Source organism: Hippoglossus hippoglossus, chromosome 11 (assembly GCF_009819705.1).
Source record: "Hippoglossus hippoglossus isolate fHipHip1 chromosome 11, fHipHip1.pri, whole genome shotgun sequence".
In the NCBI taxonomy this organism is placed as follows: domain Eukaryota; kingdom Metazoa; phylum Chordata; class Actinopteri; order Pleuronectiformes; family Pleuronectidae; genus Hippoglossus; species Hippoglossus hippoglossus.
Window position 1 is genome coordinate 10,514,343 of NC_047161.1, and position 18,079 is coordinate 10,532,421.

Here is an 18,079-nt window from a genome sequence, read left to right on the forward strand (position 1 = left end):
ATGCACTGCTTCTCCCAGGCCGTCATCTGCCCCTGGTTCAGTGTGTGTGTGTGTGTGTGTGTGTGTGTTTGTTTTCAGCAACACATCTTCAATACTAGTTTTCTTTCTTAATAAATAGATTTGTTGTATCAACTTGCTTCAGCTTTGCCTTCATTCTTGGTATGGAACACCAGGATGCGCTCCCATCGTTCTCTGTGTTCTAACTCCCATGAAGCTTTTTTATTTTTGCGCTAACACCCATAATTCATCTGGTTTAATCTGCTGTTCCTTCCCCCCCGCCTCTGCTTCCCCCTCCTCCTCCCAACCAATGGGCTTAATGGCTCAGGATCTCAGTCTGCTACCCCTGTTGGTGGTAAGATTACTACGCTTCTTCTTTTTACCTGCTCTCTTTATCTTTACTGCTCTCCCTCTGCTGCTCTGACCTCTTCCCATCTTTTGTTCACGTGCACACAAAAAGCTCACTTCAGTTCCTCCCTCTCTGGCTGAGGCATGCTGGGACTTGTAGGCACTGACTGATCTATGATCATGCTAAACACACTGCTTTGGGAGATTGTGTTTCTGCACTCTTATGTGTGCCTGGATGAAGTGAGGAAGTGCAACAAACTTTAGATGTTTGCAAATCAAATTATATATATATTTTCCTTGGAAGGTTTTGTAACATTAACAGGATTAAAAAGCAATTTAGGGGTCTGGCAAAGAAAAGGAATGAGGAATGGATATCAGAGGAAAAGATAGTTTGAAATGTACCTCACATGATAAAACTTGATTTCAATATATTGACTCTGGTTGTATTTCAGTTACGTTATGAGTGATCAATATTCGCTTCAAATACAAGAACAGGCCATTTTTGTCTTTTATTGACAATTGGATGTATGTATTTATTTCTTTGACACTAGGTATGATTTTCTAGAGAAGTGCAGTTCATGTGTGGAGTGTGTATGTGTGCCTTTTGGTTTTTGTTTGTCAGCGAGAGAAAGAGTCTGTTCTCCATTTTTGTTTTCAGTCGTGTTGAATTGAGGTTCAGATTGAGCATCCTGTGTCAAACACCGGAGCTTGTTCCCCAAAAGTCTGTTCACACACTTATCCTTATCCTGCACCGCAGAGCAGCTACTACTCAAGTGTTTGTCTGCAGGTTGATAGTGACACGAGTCATTGTAGAAAGAGCTACACTGTGGGCCTTGCACTTGGAGACAGGATGTCATGGGGAGGAGAAATTGAGACCTCCATTAGAAACTGTTCTCTGATTTGCGATAAGAGAACGGTCACTTTATTTCGATATTATCATGTTAAAGATTTATGTTTAACACTTGAAATAATCTTAAATCATTTAAAAAAACTTAAACTTTCATCTCATTTTGTGGTTTACAACTCTTCTGTTCCCAAGAATCCTCTTTCCAACAACATCAAACACTTTCTGTCTACTTTTAAAATACATAGTTTATATGTTACGACATTTACCGAAAACTGCTTGAGAACCTGTGCCACTAAGTGAAGTACAGCAGCAACTGTCTTTGTCTGTAATGTGTTTACAAGACCCTCACGTGAAAGAGGGATCATCCAAGTTTCTGGAGACTTTTTATTGTCACATTTCACCTGTTGACTCAGCACAACTCTGACTTGTTCCCTTTACTTCTATGTCCTCCTCCTCTCTGCGTCTCTCTGAAGCTGGCAGTCGGAGTGGTTCACCCGGTCGCGTGCTGACAAGTACAGCCCTGAGCACCATGAGCTCAGGGGCCCACAGGGTGCTGGCTGGGGTCGGCGGTGAAGGAAAAAGACGCAGCCGCATCCCCCGCAGCCAGGGCTGCTCCAGAGACTCCTCCCCCACTCGTCTGTCTGTTGGTAAGTGAACAATTGAACAGATTTATAAAGGGAAGCTGAAATTCTTTTTTTAAAAATGGTCCTTTCCTTTAAACAGGGTTTTGATTCCATTCACAACAACTTCTTCCTTTCATGTTCCTCTTGTACGGTTTTAGAACATCTGCTCTAAGATCTTGTTTTTATAATCAGCTGACAAATGACTTTTCAAATGTTTGCTTGGACCCAGTCGTGTTATTTACAGACTTGCTTATAACTACAAGCAATTTTCCATAAAACCTTGGATCTCAACTATTTTCCCCTCCTGCTCCTTGTCTATCTCCTCCTCCGCTCCTCTCCCTGTCCTCCCTCTGTCTTTCTTCTTCCTCCTGTCCTCTAGCTCCTTCCAGCATTAGTTCCATCTACAACGGTGCGAGTAGAGGAGGTAAGGCTCCGACCTTCGACCAGACCACCCCGCTATCCATCTCTCCACCCCCATTCCATCTACTTCCCATCTTCGCCCCCCCTCCCCATTAAATCATCCCTCCATTCCTCTCTCTTTATCTCCATCCATCACTACAAATCTCTCCTGCCGTCCCAATCAAGCAGTACCTCACCACCTCAGCCTCACCGAACCCATCCCTCTAACCTGTCTCTGACTTCATGGCTATGTTGTCATGACGATAGGTGGCCGTGATCGGCAGACATCCACGCTTTTCAAACATATCTCCTCCCTCTCTGTACTAACCTGTTGTTAGCGGCTGATGAACGAACCTTCTCGCAGGATCAGCGAAGCTTCATTAGGACTCTGTAGCTCTAGGCTGTGATTAACCGTGATTGGCTGGTTAGATGCTGATGCTGATGAACGGCGTAATGAACGGTGAAGTTAATTGCGATGCTAATGGATGAAAATGCAAGCCCCTTCCCCCCCTTGCGCAACCCCTCCGATCGCTAATCTCATCATAAATCACTTCCTTCTCCTTTCTGTGTGTCTGAGTGTGTGTGAATATCATGATGTTTGTTTTATTTAAATGTGAGTCCAGCAGACTTGTGCTCTTGTGAGGAGCATCTCATCGAGATCTGTAACAATTAAAGGAAACTTGTATTTTAAATCCTTTGTTGCATTTCAATCATTTAGCAGAAAGTTAATGTGTAACAATTTGGACAATCAGGTAATTATTACCAAATATTCAGTATTTAGCTTTTTTAAAGGTGATTTTTATTTGTTGTTTTTGATATTAATCTATGAAAGTAAACCCCAATGTTTGTGAGACAAATCAAGCTAATTAGAGACATTTATGAAATATGTTTTATTTCCAGTGTAAGGATTTACTGATTGGACGAAACAAGCTATTAAAAATGTCACACTTTTTTTTGCTATTTTCTGCTATTTCATTGACTTAACTAACTGATAAAGTCATCAGAATAATATATATTGATTGATAAGGAAGATTGTTATTATTGTATTGTTAGTATGAGACTATGAGAATCAGGAATCTTCTGTTGAGATGCTCCCTCAGTGCCGGTCGACCTGCGCTCATTCTCTCTTGTCTCTGTCAATCCTTCGCTCTCACCTCGTTTGTCTTATCCATGTGTTTATCCACGTATGTTTCTCTCTCTCTCTCCACTTTATCACTCCTCATGTTTGTCTTTCTTCTTTGTGGTCTTCTTTATATCCCTTGTCCCCTTTTCTTTTCTTCTTACTACCACTTCTCTTCCTCTGCTGCGACGCGTCGTTGTAACCTGGGTGGTGTTAGCTCGGGGCAGTCGTATCCCTCGGCCCAGTATGAGTCAGGGCTGCAGCAGAGAGGCCAGCAGGGAGAGCAGCCGGGACACCAGCCCCATACGCTCCTTCACTCCACTTGGTGAGTAGCAGCAGTGGACTCGCACTCAGGAGAGATGAGCAGTGTCAAATCAGCAAATGTGAAGATGATTTCAAAGAAGAAGAAAAACTTTATATAAACTTAACTTAAACCAACAAAACATACATTTTATTATTTATATTCAGTTTCTGATTTAAACAAAAACAATTTTTTTAAATGAAAGAAGTAGGGGGATTCAAATATAAAAAAAACAGTCTCTTGCATTTATGTGCATTTTTTTTCAGCCTTTCTTTTCCACACTCACACTCTGCTCGATCAGTGAAGGTTGTATGTGTTTCTTGTGTGTGTGTGTGCGTGCGTGCGCGAATGTTAAACTCTGTATGTGTGTTTTAAATTTGGTTGCAGCAACACGGAGCTACTCTCGCTCCACCGGAGCTCTCCACACACCTGACACTTTTGGCGCTGCAGGTGAAGGCTGAGTACAACTGTTTCTCTGTACCTCACCCACCCACTCCGCCTTAATTTTTTTGTTTTGCTCCGATTTCTTTACGTTCATCCACACCGCGCATCTTCTCCTGTATTTTGTCAGCCTGTTTCTCTTGTCCATCAGTCCTCAGTTGTTATTTTTACTTTCTCGCTCCAGGATGTCAAATCTTCCAGTGAAACCGCATGCTTCCGCCCATTCAGTTGCCAACTGACAACCATCTTGCCAGTTTTTTACCATTTGTTTTCTTTATTTAGCTCTGCCCCTTCTCTGCGGGGACACCAGTGCACTCTCCTGTTTTATGTCAATCATCCTTTTTTTCTCCCCCCCCCCCAGTGGCACCTGCAATGTCACCTAACAAGTCATCCCATCAACTTACAGGGTTGGCTCATGGGAAATGATGTGTGTGTTGAATAAATGTCACAGAATGGATGATGAAGAGAGTGAGGTGCTTGGATGGTGGATCATCGGTGGACAAGTGAGAGACAACTTGACGAGTGGGGGAGACAGATTCATTAGAATGTTTTCTAACGTGTGTCCTCTGCTCTCCACCTGTCTCCCTCCTCAGGTTCATCTCTTGGCATCAGTCAGTCCAGTCGTCTCTCATCTTCAGTCAGTGCCATGAGGGTCCTCAACCCAGGCTCAGACGTAGAAGAGGCTCTCGCAGATGCTTTAGTATGAAAAACACCACCCTACCATAAACACATAAAACGCACAATATCTCTCATGCACATTTCAGCTCGCTGTCATGATGTGCTGCTCTCGCCTGCTGGATTGTATGTCTGTGTGTAAACTAACCCCTGATTCTGCCTCTGTTTAATGCTATCAGCTGTTGGGAGACATGCGGTCCAAGGTCAGCTCCTTCACCTGCCTCTTACCTGTGTATTGTGTGTGCCTGTGTGTGTGTTAAGCTATGTTCTTCTTCTATAAATGCGATTTTTCCCAATACCTTCCTGTTATTACTCTCTTTTGTATTACAGTTTAATTTCATTCTCTTTTCGCTTTACCTGCAGAAGAAGCCAGCACGGCGGCGGTACGAGAACTACAGCATGTACTCCGACGACGACGCCAACAGTGATGCATCCAGCGCCTGTTCAGAAAGGTCCTATAGCTCCAGAAACGGAGGCGCCATCCCGACCTACATGAGACAGACAGAAGACGTGGCTGAGGTTAGTAGCAGCAGCCGTACAGCAGAAAACTCTGAACCTGAGGTCAAATGAGGCCAAAGAACAAGGTTTTAACCAGGCAGGTTTTTGTCTTGCCGGCTGTAGCTTTATAATGGCATTGTTTGGTTAATGACATGTAACAAAATATCAAATTTGTAGCCATGCAAAATAGATGGAACCTATTTCTGTGGGAAACAGTGACATGTAGTGACTTAGGATGTCTTGTCTAAACTAAGGCCCCTTTCTCACCTGTTATTTTGACTAAACTAAAAATCTTCAGTGTTTACTAAAATCATCACTTTGCTTGTGCCTGGGTATTTAAGTCTCATCAGGCCTTTGTACTTGTGGTTCTATCAGGTGCTGAATCGCTGTGCCAGTGCCAACTGGTCTGAGAGGAAGGAGGGGCTGTTAGGTCTCCAGGCTCTACTCAAGAACCAACGCACCCTCAGGTCAGTCACACAACAGTCAAACCTTCTCTTCACTGTTTGAGCTGATTGTTGATTTGCATCTAACTTTTGCTTTTCATCTTCAGTCGGGTGGAGTTAAAGAGACTGTGTGAAATCTTCACTCGGATGTTTGCAGACCCTCACAGTAAGGTATGAGTGCATGTAATGCAAGTACTCACACAGCACTGGTTTACACTGTCATGTCACAAACAATCATTATTCACCCACTTCAATTTTTCTTTGGTTTCACATACTTTGTTTATCCCACTCATCCTTCACTGTACCGGATTCTGCCAAAACAAGCAAAATATTAATTACATCTCACGGATGTTAAATATAGTCACATGAATAAGTCTCGAGATAAAGTCGGGATAAACAGGTTGAATTGAATTCTAGCCACACACGTATATACACACTCAAACAACAACACAGGCATGCAAAGCGTTCGACAGACTTACGGCATGCCACTCCTGAGTTTGCGTTTGACCTCACACTCCTCTGCCGTCCTGTGGGTTTGCTCTGTCACTGTTCAGCAGCCAATCCGCTGGCTGCGCTCACTGCATTCGCTGCCACTCTGCTGTCTTTCCCCTCCCTACGTGCAGTCTGAAGCGACAAAACACTGACCACAAATGTACTTCCAGACGCACACAAACGCACAAATATTTTGGGCTGCCAACTCTTCTCTCTCACTAACCAGCTGCGGTGCGCCCTCTCTAACCCTGCCACTTGTGTTTCGGCATCTTTGAGTGCCCGTCGCCTCACACATGTCGTAAGGTGTGTGAGCTACTCCCCCTTCCCCTCGTTTGACGTTTTGTGACGATTTGATGAATTTCAGCGAGACTGCGGCAGAGTGTACGGCACGGCAGAATCCGGTATAAGCTCAGCCTCCTTCAAGGTACTGCATCTCACTGTGAATCTCTCTCCTGCCTTTATCTATTTTTCCCCCACCATTCTCACTTCTCCTTTCTCATCTTCCATTCAAAACTTTAAGTTCATTTCTTTTTACTCATGTGCACACAACATTCTTACCTGGTTGAAGTACCTTGACAGATTTTGTGGTGAAAGTCAACATGATGAGTGTTCACACACAAGCCGAGTTCATTCTTTGTCAGGATGCTAACAGATGTGTTTCTCTCCCCCCACATGCGACCCCACTGTGGAACTCTCTGTAGAGAGTAAGTCTGGCCAATCAGTGTTACTGCACTTAAACTTAGTGTTTGAATAAACATCTGCTTCATTAATCTGATTGGGCAACCAGTTACCAAGGCAACAACGTAACCCTCACTAACCTACGTCACTGTTTACAAAGATGGACGACAAGCCTCCATTTCCTCCCACTACCAGAAATGAAGCCAGAATATCATTGATATGAAAACTGCCATCTTGCACAATTGGAGCCAGAGTCTGCACAGTAGCGATCATAGGATGGAGCCACAGTAGTGAGGTCTTACTGATAAATGCACTGGACCAATAGCGAGTCAGTATCAGTTGTCAATAATGACATTTTACCCTCTTTTTTTAGCATTAACTTAGTAATTAAAATACATTTATCCTAAAAATGAACACAAACAAACATCAGTGTGCAACAGAAACCATCTATGATAACAATTTATTTCATATGCACTTTGACTTTTTCATTTGGTCCATGTCCCATCTACTAGCATAGAGGGGGAGGTATTACTGACATATACTGCAGCCAGCCAACAAGTAGCGATTGTGATGCTTTGGTTTTACTGTAGGGGAGCTGCCATGTCGTCCATCTTTATTTACAGACTATGAAATCAACCAATTGCATGTAGCGATGGTCACCACACAGCTTGATTGGTGCTTATTCCAGTCGAGTTGTTTACCGTCTCATTGTGGTTTTCTTATCATATTCATTTGGGTGACTTAAGTCTAACTGGTGTTTGGTGAATGAAGGTGATCTGCCGCAATGATGAGTGAATAACCACTAACTTCACAATGGGAACTTATGCTGCTCTCATAGTATCTTCCCTCAACAAAATAACCTTTGCCCTGTAAATGCAGGAGCACCTGAGTGCATGCATGAGAGTGCATGAAGAAATGAGAATTGCTAAACGACTTAATTTGCTCTGTGTGACCTTAACTGTGTGTGTGTGTGATTGGACTGAAGGTGTTCAGTATGTTCCTGGAGACCCTGGTGGACTTCATCCTGGTCCATAAGGAGGACCTGCAGGACTGGTTGTTCGTCCTGCTCACACAGCTGCTGAAGAAGATGGGAGCCGATCTGCTGGGCTCCGTACAGGCCAAAGTTCAGAAAGCGCTGGATGTCACAAGGTGGGTGTCACACTCACAGTATGGACTGTGACATTAGGGCAAATTAGTATATTATAATATAATAATATTTGAGCATTGCAGGTCATTCTTGATCCACTTTCAAGCTTTTCTGAGCTTTTAGGTGATGGATCAAGATGACAATTAGATGTGTTTGTAAGCACTGAAAAGATATTTTACATTTACAGTACTGTGCAAATGCTTAAAAAATGATGCTGTGAATATTTTTCATTTAATCCTTTTGCTTTTAAAATACTGTCACATCTCCTCAGTACACTCACTCACCGAACTTTATGGTACTTGAGGTTGTTCCAAGTAACTTGGAGAAACTGCCACAGTTCTGTGTATTGAGGTTGTCTCCACTTCTTGTGTGTCCTCATTCAACCCTAGAATAACTCCATGGTGTTGAGATCAGGGCTCTGTGGGGGTTATACCATCTGCTGCTGGACTCCTTGATGTCTTTGACCGTAGTTTAGTTCTGTGTTCTTTGTTCCGAATTTGGAACAAATCAGATACCTCTCTGATGGATAAGAATCTGAACACAGAAAGTGTCGCAACCTTTTGCACAGTACTGTACATATAAAAGAACTGACAGGCCTCTGAGGATCAATACTTCCTGCTGTCTCTTTTATTTTTACACATCAACAAATTTATTACGAGAAAGAGTGTTGGCAAAAAGTGTTTTACCTCTTTTGTTGTGATAAAGTTATTATCTTAACATGTTCAGACACTTTTTTGAAGTTTATGCTCTGTATTCATGTCCCTGCTACAACCATAATGTGGATCTCTGTTCACAGGGAGTCTTTCCCCAACGACCTCCAGTTTACTATTCTGATGAGATTTACTGTCGACCAGACACAGACACCCAACCTCAAGGTAAATGACAAGTTCATTTTACGTGTGTGTGTGTGTGGGTGTGTGGGTGTGTCGGTGGAGTGAATGAAGGTCTGACAAAAGGAGGGGCTGGATGGCAATGAAGGACCTAAGGCTGGAAATTCAGGGATGCTGTAACCATGGTAACTGCTGTACTTATATGACCTCATGCCTGCCCATGCTGGCTCCGCTTCCCAAACCCCACAAAAATCCTGAATCCTGGGCTGTGATTGGTTTGCGATGATTTAGAAACTCCTTTGGCTTTTTGCTGTGCTTCAGTGTGGACACTCCCATCAAGCTCTCCCCCTCTAACTCCTGTTCCATCCTCGTACTTTTCTACCTCTGTCTCACAAACCCTTCTGTTTGAACATCTTTCCTTCCCTTCAGTGTCTGCACTGTGTGCTCACCCTCCTCACCCTATAATCTCTCTGTTGCCTCTTCCCATTCCCTTTTTTGTCCTTTTTAACACTTTTCTTTGTGTTTCCTTTCCCTACTTTGTATCACTCTGCTCCTCTCCCTTGGAACTAGACTTGGGCAATGAAAGAATGATATCAGCATAACAACTTTACAATTTTCCCACCACAAATGTATCTTTTGTCGAGATTATTGTCACTTTCTGACCAATGCTGCGGCCTGAAGAAACGTGATCCAAAAACACTGTTGCTTGTTTAGAGTGTCTGACGGCTGAAATCCCGACCTGACAGCTCAGTGCAGGGTAGGACAAAGCAGTATGGTGATATATGCATTCAACATTTTTGTGGGTGATGCTACAATTATTGCACTGCTTTATAGCTGATTTCCAGGATTTTTCTGAAATACAATTCTCAAGACTCGTCAGATCAGTAAAACAATAAAATGTCCAAACCAAAAATACTTTCCTTACAACCATCGTCAAAGGATGTCAAGACATTGTTGAACATTTCCGCATTAATTATCCAGCTTGTTGCATAAACCATCATAAACCATCAGTTGATGTTGGTATTCAAGGCATTACAGCTCTTTGCTGCCACCATGTGGCTTCAATATTTAAATTGCATATAGCTAGATATTCAGTATGATAAAAATTACAATACAAACCGAGCCTAGTACCTTCCAATCATTTTCCTCCCCTTAAACTCTCTGCACCATCCTCCTCCTTCTTTTTGTCTCCCTCTGCCCTCCCATGTCCTCGTCTCCCTGTCTCTCTCCGTTGATTGACGCGGTGCTTCTCCTCTCTCTCTCTGAAGCCTATGCGGAGCTCGTGTTGCGGGCGAGGGCGAGGCAGGGGAGGGCCTGGGGTAAAATTGTTCCCCCCCAGAGTGCGCCGCCACGCCTGCTCTCTAGACGAGCAGGCCGCAGCCTGGAGCCAGTCCTCCCAGGTCAGTGTGCTCCGGGGGGGAGCAATTTTATGGCGCGCACGATGCTGCTAAGTGATTTGGAGGAAGTTCTGGTCCTTGAGGTGCATATGTAGAGAAACAGAGGAGGAGAAAGAGATAGAGGAACGGCAGGAGTCAGTTGTTGTGGCGTTTCTGAGCCTGTGGTGAATGTTTGCATTTTATTGGTTCCTTTGTTTTGTCATTTTCCATCGCTTCATGTTAACTGATATGTTTCTCTGTGTTGATAAGCATGAACATGAATGTACTTCGTTCTTCTCACATTGAATCATTTGATCTTCAGATCTACAAGAGATGCACAATCTGCTGTGGCTGTACGTGCTGTCTGTGAACGTTCGTGGTCTGTCTGTCATTGTGTGCTTGTAATTTTGTTTCTGTGTGTGTATTATTACTTTTTGTGTATTTGCAGGTGGATATTGCCCCTTGAGTTTCTGTGTTATTGATTATTATCTAATGTTTTTTATAAATGTGTGTGTTGAAGGTGAAGGTGGCCATTCTGAAGTACATCGAGACGCTGACGTTACAGATGGAAGCTCCCGACTTTGTGAACTCCAGTGAGACTCGGCTGGCCGTCTCCCGCATCATCACCTGGACGACTGAACCCAAGAGCTCTGACGTCAGAAAGGTACTCACACACACACGCACATTTCAGACATAGATTTGAAATTTAGATATTTTACTTTTCCGTAGTCAGCCACATTAAAACATTCTAACAGTTTGTTGCCATGCTAGCACCACTGCTTTGCTCTTCACACGTCCTCCTAAATGAAAGTTGTGTGTGTATGTTGTGTGTACCAGGCAGCCCAGTCGGTGCTAATCTCCCTGTTCCAGCTCAACACACCAGAGTTCACCATGCTGCTGGCAGCTCTGCCCAAAACTTTTCAGGACGGAGCCACCAAGCTGCTTCAAAACCATTTGAAGAACTCGGGCAACGCTGCACAGGTAAAACACACACACACACACACACACACACACACACACACACACACACACACACACACACACACACACACTTAAAATCACTACAATACAAATACAATAAGAATTAGATGCATCAAAATTAGACTGAATTGGAAAACAAGTCAATCATCTTCACTTTGCACATGCAGGTGGATACACACCCCAGTCCAGAGCTTTGACCTAGAGACATCATCTCAAACAGTGCTCGGTGCTTGTGTTTTCATTTGTGTTACTAGTGAGGGCACACAATGATTATACTGTGACAGTAATGCTATAATTCATTGTATGAACTTGATTTATATTTTATTCATTTATTTTTTACTTCCTCAGGCAACAATGGGCAGCCCTTTAACACGCCACACCCCCCGATCTCCAGCCAGCTGGTCCAGTCCAGTCACTTCCCCAACCAACACCTCCCAGAACACCCCATCACCAAGGTAACTTACACACATACACATACACACCCTTTTATTGAGTACACTGTCACTCTCATTAAACTTAGTCAGGCAGTTTGACTCGACTTCCAGCATCTTCGGTTTTCATCCACTGTAACTGTTTCTATTTAACAATGAAAGAACTAGTGAGGATATTCAATTATTCGATTATAATCAATAATGTTTTTGTACTTGTAATGTAATTTCATAAATCTTGTTTTGAATTGTAATTTTTTTTTTTCACTTTAAATGCATTTACCACAAACTGAACCTTAACTCTGTATGTGTAATAGAAAAAAACACACATTACTACACATAGCATACCTGAAATATAACAGTACAGAGGAGGCGATATATCAGGATGGTTTGGTTAATGATTAATATAAAAAGTTATTAATGTTTTCCTCATCTTTCCTGTGTGGATTCAGTGCTTTTGACTACGACACAGAAAACATGAACTCGGAGGACATCTACAGCTCGCTGAAAGGTGTCACTGAAGCCATCCAGAACTTCAGCGTCCGCAGCCAGGAAGACATGAATGAACCAGTCCAACGGCGGGAAGGAGACGAGGTGAGTGTGATGACTCGTCCGAATTACCAAGGGGCCAACATCACAAAACAATCTTGTGATCGATCTCAAACTGATCACGACGCCTGTCAAAGTTTCCGCTACTGTGGGTGTCTCGCAGACCATCATGGCACAATGGGTCTTCACGCACACACAGAGCTGGTTTACCTAAACACTCTTATTGTTTCCTTTTCTTGGCTCGAGGGGGGGGCCCTCAATCCTTTTTCTTACTTCTAAATACTTCTAAAATGGCAGTGTTTGATCCTGTTTTAACACAAGCAGACACACAACATTTGCCACAGCAGTAAAAACTTAGTCAGTTTTAATATAAATATGTGATCAAACAAGATCTGACAAATTATTCAAAGCCATGTTTTGCTCTGCAACAGTTTTTCATACTCGATGCTACAGACACATTTAATTTGGAACTGAAAAGGTAAACCGCTTTGATACGGAGACATTGTCCTGTTGCTGGAGCATGTTTTCCAAGAATAACAGAAGCAAAAACACACAAACATAGTGACCTACATGTATGTGACCCTGACATCTGTCCCAGCACTCTCACTCCCTTTAAAGCGTATGAACTGGAGGCCTTCATTAGGTATTTCAGGCTTCTATCAACTGAAACCTTCACTCTTAATGTTTACACAAGTGCTAATCTCAAAACTCTTCCTCGTTCAGGCCAAATTTATGACTTTGGACGTCACATGAGGTCTTATTGCAGCCTCTCCCAACAGCCCGGGCCCCTTTAAAGGACATGGTGTGCTCAGGTCCAGTGGTGTGACCTCCTGACATTTTCCCCATGACCTGCATGTGAAATCTAACCTGCCCACATGTCAGCAGCCTGCCTCATCAAAACTCCAAAATCGGATATTGGCATGCAGAGGTTTTGAGTGTAAATATGCACTGATCAGCCACACTCATAAATATCAGTCCCCTAACGCCTGATTATTTTTCATCAATATCCATGAATTTTTCTCTGGGAAACCATGGAAAATGCTTTTTTTAAAACACCCCTTGCAATGTTAAAGAAATTGATTAAAAAAAAGTTTTATGGAAAAAAATATATATATATCTATATATTTATAATATAAATATCTTTTGTGTAATTCTGCTGACAAATAAAGAAACGGACAGGGGCAAAAACATAACTTCCTTGGTGGAGGTTAAAACATTATATTCACGGGACAAGAATATATTTGTGCTGTTTTCACTCGATTGCCATTATTTTTGCCAGATGAAAACTTGTAATTTTCATAATTGGAGAAGATTAGCACAAAAAGCAGTAAAGTACTTTATTAGTTGCTGTTTTTTTTCAAATCTTTAGAATGAATTATTTGTCTCAGTCTATATAACTTAATGTTTGCACTTCTTGGTTGTAGTTGTCAGTGTTAGAACAAAGTGGACAAGAACTAAGAAGCATTTTTTAAATCTTATTTTACTTTTATCTGGATTAAATGAACCAAACTACAGGCGTGAATTAAGAGACTGAACCTCAGTAACATCAGAGTCTATGTCTTGCAGAGTGGCAGCGGGACAGACAGCAGAGGATCAGACATGATGGACGGCGGCCGCATGGCTCTGGACAACAAGACCTCCCTCCTCAACACCCCCCTGCTCTCCTCCAGCCCCAGAGGAGCCCGCGAGCACTTCTCCGATTCCCCGTTTAAACACAGCCGCAAAGACACCAGCCTGGACGACTCCGAGCTTCTCACTGACGGTACACAAACACAATCTGACAGAAAAACACACTCTGCATTACACAAAATAACAATGTGAACCAAACACCATGTTATTTCTTGTCCATTAACAGATAGCAGTCTGGACCAGTCAGAGCTGGTGGCCGAGCTGCTGAAGGAGTTGTCGAATCACAACGAGCGCATAGAGGAGAGGAAGGCGGCGCTGTGTGAACTGCTGAAGCTGATTCGCGAAAACACCCTGCAGGTGTGGGATGAGCACTTCAAGACCATCCTGCTGCTCCTGCTCGAGACGATGGGTGACAGAGAGGTAGCCACACTCACGTCGACTCTGTAATAACACTGTGCACAAAGAAAAAAACCTCTCTTTTAAACATGAATGGTTTCTATTCTCGCAGCATGGGATCCGAACACTGGCTCTGCGGGTGCTGAGGGAGATTCTCTGCAAGCAGCCCTGGAGGTTCAAGAACTACGCAGAGCTCACCATCATGAAGGCCCTGGAGTCTCACAAAGACCCTCACAAGGAGGTGCGTCTACTCACACACACACAAATCAGCTCCCTTAGAAATGTTTTTTAACAAGGAGAACTTCAGAGCTTGATGAGATGGTAAAAAAGTTTGTTTTAAAATCCAAATAAACAAACATCTGTGGGTTCACCTGCTCTGCGATTGTCAAACTTTTCTTTTCACTGTCAATGTCAATTGTGTTTCTTCAGGTGGTTCGAGCAGCAGAGGAGACGGCAGCCATGTTGGCGTTGTCCATTAGTCCAGACCAGTGTATCAAGGTGTTGTGTCCCATCATCCAGTCGGCCGACTACCCCATCAACCTGGCTGCCATCAAGATGCAGACCAAAGTGGTGGAGAGGATTCCCCGAGAGGGCCTGATGAGCCTGCTGCCAGAAATCGTGCCAGGACTCATACAGGTAACGGATCTCCCTTCTGTTAAGCTTATACTTATCTGTTATGTTTCATATAATGTGTAAAACGAATGCTTCTCTTACCCTCACATGACCCACATGTTCATACACAAATACTTTCCTTGGTCTAGAACAAAGGTTTCTGCAGCTCTGTAATCAATCGTATCTGTTTGAACAGGGTTATGACAACTCTGAGAGCAGTGTGAGGAAAGCCTGTGTGTTCTGCTTGGTGTCCGTTTACGCGGTGATCGGAGAGGACCTCAAACCGCACCTCAACCAACTCTCCAGCAGCAAGGTGACCTGCTCTGCGAGCTCTGAATACATGTAGTTCCCAGTGAATGTTACTATGCAAGATCTGTTTTGACTTTGGGGCGTGTGGGCAGGTTGAAATCTGTTTTTTCAAGACTTCATTTTAAATGTCCTAAAGCTAGGGTTGTTAATCCTGGAAAATGCCAGCCTGACACCCGCTAAAAGTCAACTTCTCTGTGACTCGTGTCTCTACTTCAGTGATGTATGTTTCTCTGGCTGAAGCTACTATTATGAATAGACAGTAAAATGTTATGGAGCATTTAAAACGAAGGGGTTTGTCCCTCAGCGTACACCTTGTGTCAGCCTCTAGAGACAGACATTGACATGTCCACTCTCTCTCCTGTCTTCTCTGTCCACAGCTGAAGCTGCTGAATCTGTACATTAAGCGTGCCCAGTCCGGCTCCAGCGGCAGCGAGCCCCCCACTGATGGCCTATAGGAGACACAGCACCCTCCCACAGGGCAACCACAGAACTGCAACTCTTCCCACCAAACATGAAACACCTGCTCCTGTGCTTACATCCACACAGACCAACAACGAAAACATCCTAACACTCTCTCACATGAGCCAAACTGCTTACATCTACACGTACGCTTACACTCTGGACAGCAGAGTGACACACACACACACTAAAGCATAGGCACACACAGTCCTCACACATCTACTGCCGTACTGCAAGATGGAAGTTGTGGTGCAGAGGAGATGATCGTCAGGAGTTCTCCACCCTGATATCAGACTTAATGACATGAAATTCCACCCAGGTTTGTCAGTAAATCACTGAAGGATGAAGATATGAAATGTCCGTCCTCTCCACTCTTCCATTATAACTCGAACACAACAGCATCTCCTCTGAACAACATCTTGATGTCAACAGGAAGAGGTGCATCTGCATGGTTCTCATTTTTCTAACCCGGGGGGGGGGTGTAATATTCATCAAACAGCACTGAGACGAACAAACCGGTGCCGTCTATGTTTCCTTTGTGAACAGTGAGTAACTGGGGCCAGGTAGAAAGGAATGTAAATTTGCATTGTGTCATAGTTTGATTTAATCAATGAGGTTTTACCGCAGCTGTTTTTAATATCTGGAGTTTTTTTTTCCTCTCGTGCGCACGCGCGCACACACACACACACACACACACACACACACACACACACACACACACACACACACACACACACACACACACACACACACACACACACACAGGTTCTCTTTTTCAAAAAGGTGCTTATGAGCCAAAACAGGTACGACCGACCAACCCAGCACAGGATCTAATGTCTGTGGATCATGCCTGCTCATAGCTAATACAGTACATAGGCCGATCCCAAAGTATAGGAGGCGTCGTGTGCTTGGATATGCATGAGACTAAATTTCAAAAGAACCTAACTTTTTATCCGGGTCCTGTTGACAGTCAGAATAGTGAGACTGAGGTTTTAAATTGATGTGAAAATGTCCGGCCCTTTCAGATATCTCCATGGTGTCGTCCATTTCTCCCAGCTCATCGTGGATCAGTCCATGGGTGCGTGCTGCTTTTACTACATGAAGTATGACAGGACATGGCTTATTATTGCATAGTGGATATCTATATATATCTATGTATCTATATATGATATTAAAAAGGATTACTCGGTAACAGTGACACCCAGGGGAGGTTGCACGCACGCACCTGTGCCCATCCTTGTTTTAAATTTTTTCTGTTGCGCGTGCCGTAGTCTCTCTCTCTCTCTCTCTCTCATACTTATTTTTCTCTGCTGAGAAAATTGTAGAAATGTATTATTTACAGCTCTGAAAAAAACAGTTGTCACATCACCTTTTTTCTCTCCCCTCCTCTTCATTGTGTCTTTCTTTCCTTCCTCCTCTTGTAACATTCTAGTTTTCCCTGTTGTGTTTCCTCTGTGCATTTACAAAGCTGTGCTTACAATAAAATAAAGAACTTGTACAGATCATGATAATCACTGCCTCTGGGATCTTTGAGCTGGGAATCAGTCCCGCGGTGAGACGCCGTAATTGGAGCCAAAACAAACAGTCGATCCTTGAGTGGACAGAAAATGAATCTGTTTTGATGAAGAACAAATTGTTCAAGGAATTTTTTGAGCAAAAACACGAATAACATCAGGTGATTTTCTGTTTATAGAGTTGTAAACTGAATATATTTGGGTTGTGGTCGAGCAAAACCAGATACTCATCCACAACAATACCTCATTTTAGATTCATAGACACTGCAAAAGACATTGTTCTTTTCTAACATTTTACAGTATAGATGAATTAGTTGATCGCGAAACTCAAACAAGTAAGCAAATAAACTTCAAAATAGATAATCATTACTAGCTTTAGTAGGAGATTTTAATGCTTTTTAGTCTTTACCATGGAAATTAATATAAATTCTTATTTTTTTCCTAATTCAATATACCTTTTGTTTTTTTGATCTTGTGACACACTAGATACCAACACCCACATCTCTCATTTGAACAATAAAAAATCCTTCAAATAACATTTATAAAAAAGAATGACTCGTAACTCACCGTCCACAATCTGTGATGATGGCGTCATAAGTACACTGATTAATTTGGCATTGTCCTCAACAATTTATTTTTGATTGATCCTTGGTTTCCTATAAAATGTAAAAAAAAAAAAACAACAGGTAGGAAATACCAATCAGGTCTTTACTGAGGCCAACATTAATGTCTTAACGTTACTTGTTTTTCTATCAAACAATCCAAAAAGATTTCCACTCACAATATCTTATTTCAATGTACTATTCCATCAGACAAACAAATCAGCAAGTCCTCCCAACTGGGAAGGATTCATTTGTTAAGTTACAAATCGATTAATAGTTTATTGATGAGTAGAGAGCGCTGGTGAGACAATTTGCAGGGAAATGTTCACAGCCTGTAATAGATAAAGTGAGCCTCCCCAGACATGCAGAGCAAAAGATAAACATT

The 18,079-nt window shown here is 42.8% G+C and overlaps 1 protein-coding gene across 50 annotated transcripts in view; it reads left to right on the forward strand.

Moving 5' to 3' along the window:
* clasp2 (cytoplasmic linker associated protein 2) overlaps positions 1 to 16,247 on the forward strand; it is a 51,696-nt gene extending 35,449 nt beyond the window's left edge. For 6 of the 50 annotated variants that reach the window (XM_034599509.1, XM_034599511.1, XM_034599513.1 and 3 more), the window contains 25 exons: positions 326 to 352; positions 1,666 to 1,839; positions 2,195 to 2,239; positions 3,552 to 3,659; positions 4,023 to 4,085; positions 4,670 to 4,776; positions 4,931 to 4,954; positions 5,115 to 5,270; positions 5,625 to 5,716; positions 5,800 to 5,863; positions 6,549 to 6,608; positions 6,886 to 6,888; positions 7,848 to 8,011; positions 8,806 to 8,884; positions 10,108 to 10,239; positions 10,736 to 10,879; positions 11,053 to 11,196; positions 11,545 to 11,651; positions 12,077 to 12,218; positions 13,740 to 13,935; positions 14,029 to 14,222; positions 14,311 to 14,439; positions 14,628 to 14,834; positions 15,007 to 15,123; positions 15,497 to 16,247. In XM_034599509.1, the coding sequence (XP_034455400.1) occupies positions 326 to 352; positions 1,666 to 1,839; positions 2,195 to 2,239; positions 3,552 to 3,659; positions 4,023 to 4,085; positions 4,670 to 4,776; positions 4,931 to 4,954; positions 5,115 to 5,270; positions 5,625 to 5,716; positions 5,800 to 5,863; positions 6,549 to 6,608; positions 6,886 to 6,888; positions 7,848 to 8,011; positions 8,806 to 8,884; positions 10,108 to 10,239; positions 10,736 to 10,879; positions 11,053 to 11,196; positions 11,545 to 11,651; positions 12,077 to 12,218; positions 13,740 to 13,935; positions 14,029 to 14,222; positions 14,311 to 14,439; positions 14,628 to 14,834; positions 15,007 to 15,123; positions 15,497 to 15,574 (2,756 nt within the window). In that variant the 3' untranslated portion in view covers positions 15,575 to 16,247. The remainder of the gene's footprint in view (positions 1 to 325; positions 353 to 1,665; positions 1,840 to 2,194; positions 2,240 to 3,551; positions 3,660 to 4,022; positions 4,086 to 4,669; positions 4,777 to 4,930; positions 4,955 to 5,114; positions 5,271 to 5,624; positions 5,717 to 5,799; positions 5,864 to 6,548; positions 6,609 to 6,885; positions 6,889 to 7,847; positions 8,012 to 8,805; positions 8,885 to 10,107; positions 10,240 to 10,735; positions 10,880 to 11,052; positions 11,197 to 11,544; positions 11,652 to 12,076; positions 12,219 to 13,739; positions 13,936 to 14,028; positions 14,223 to 14,310; positions 14,440 to 14,627; positions 14,835 to 15,006; positions 15,124 to 15,496) is intronic. The other 44 variants (XM_034599515.1, XM_034599518.1, XM_034599522.1 and 41 more) reach the window with 34 other exon arrangements.
* The last annotated feature ends 1,832 nt before the right edge of the window (positions 16,248 to 18,079 follow it).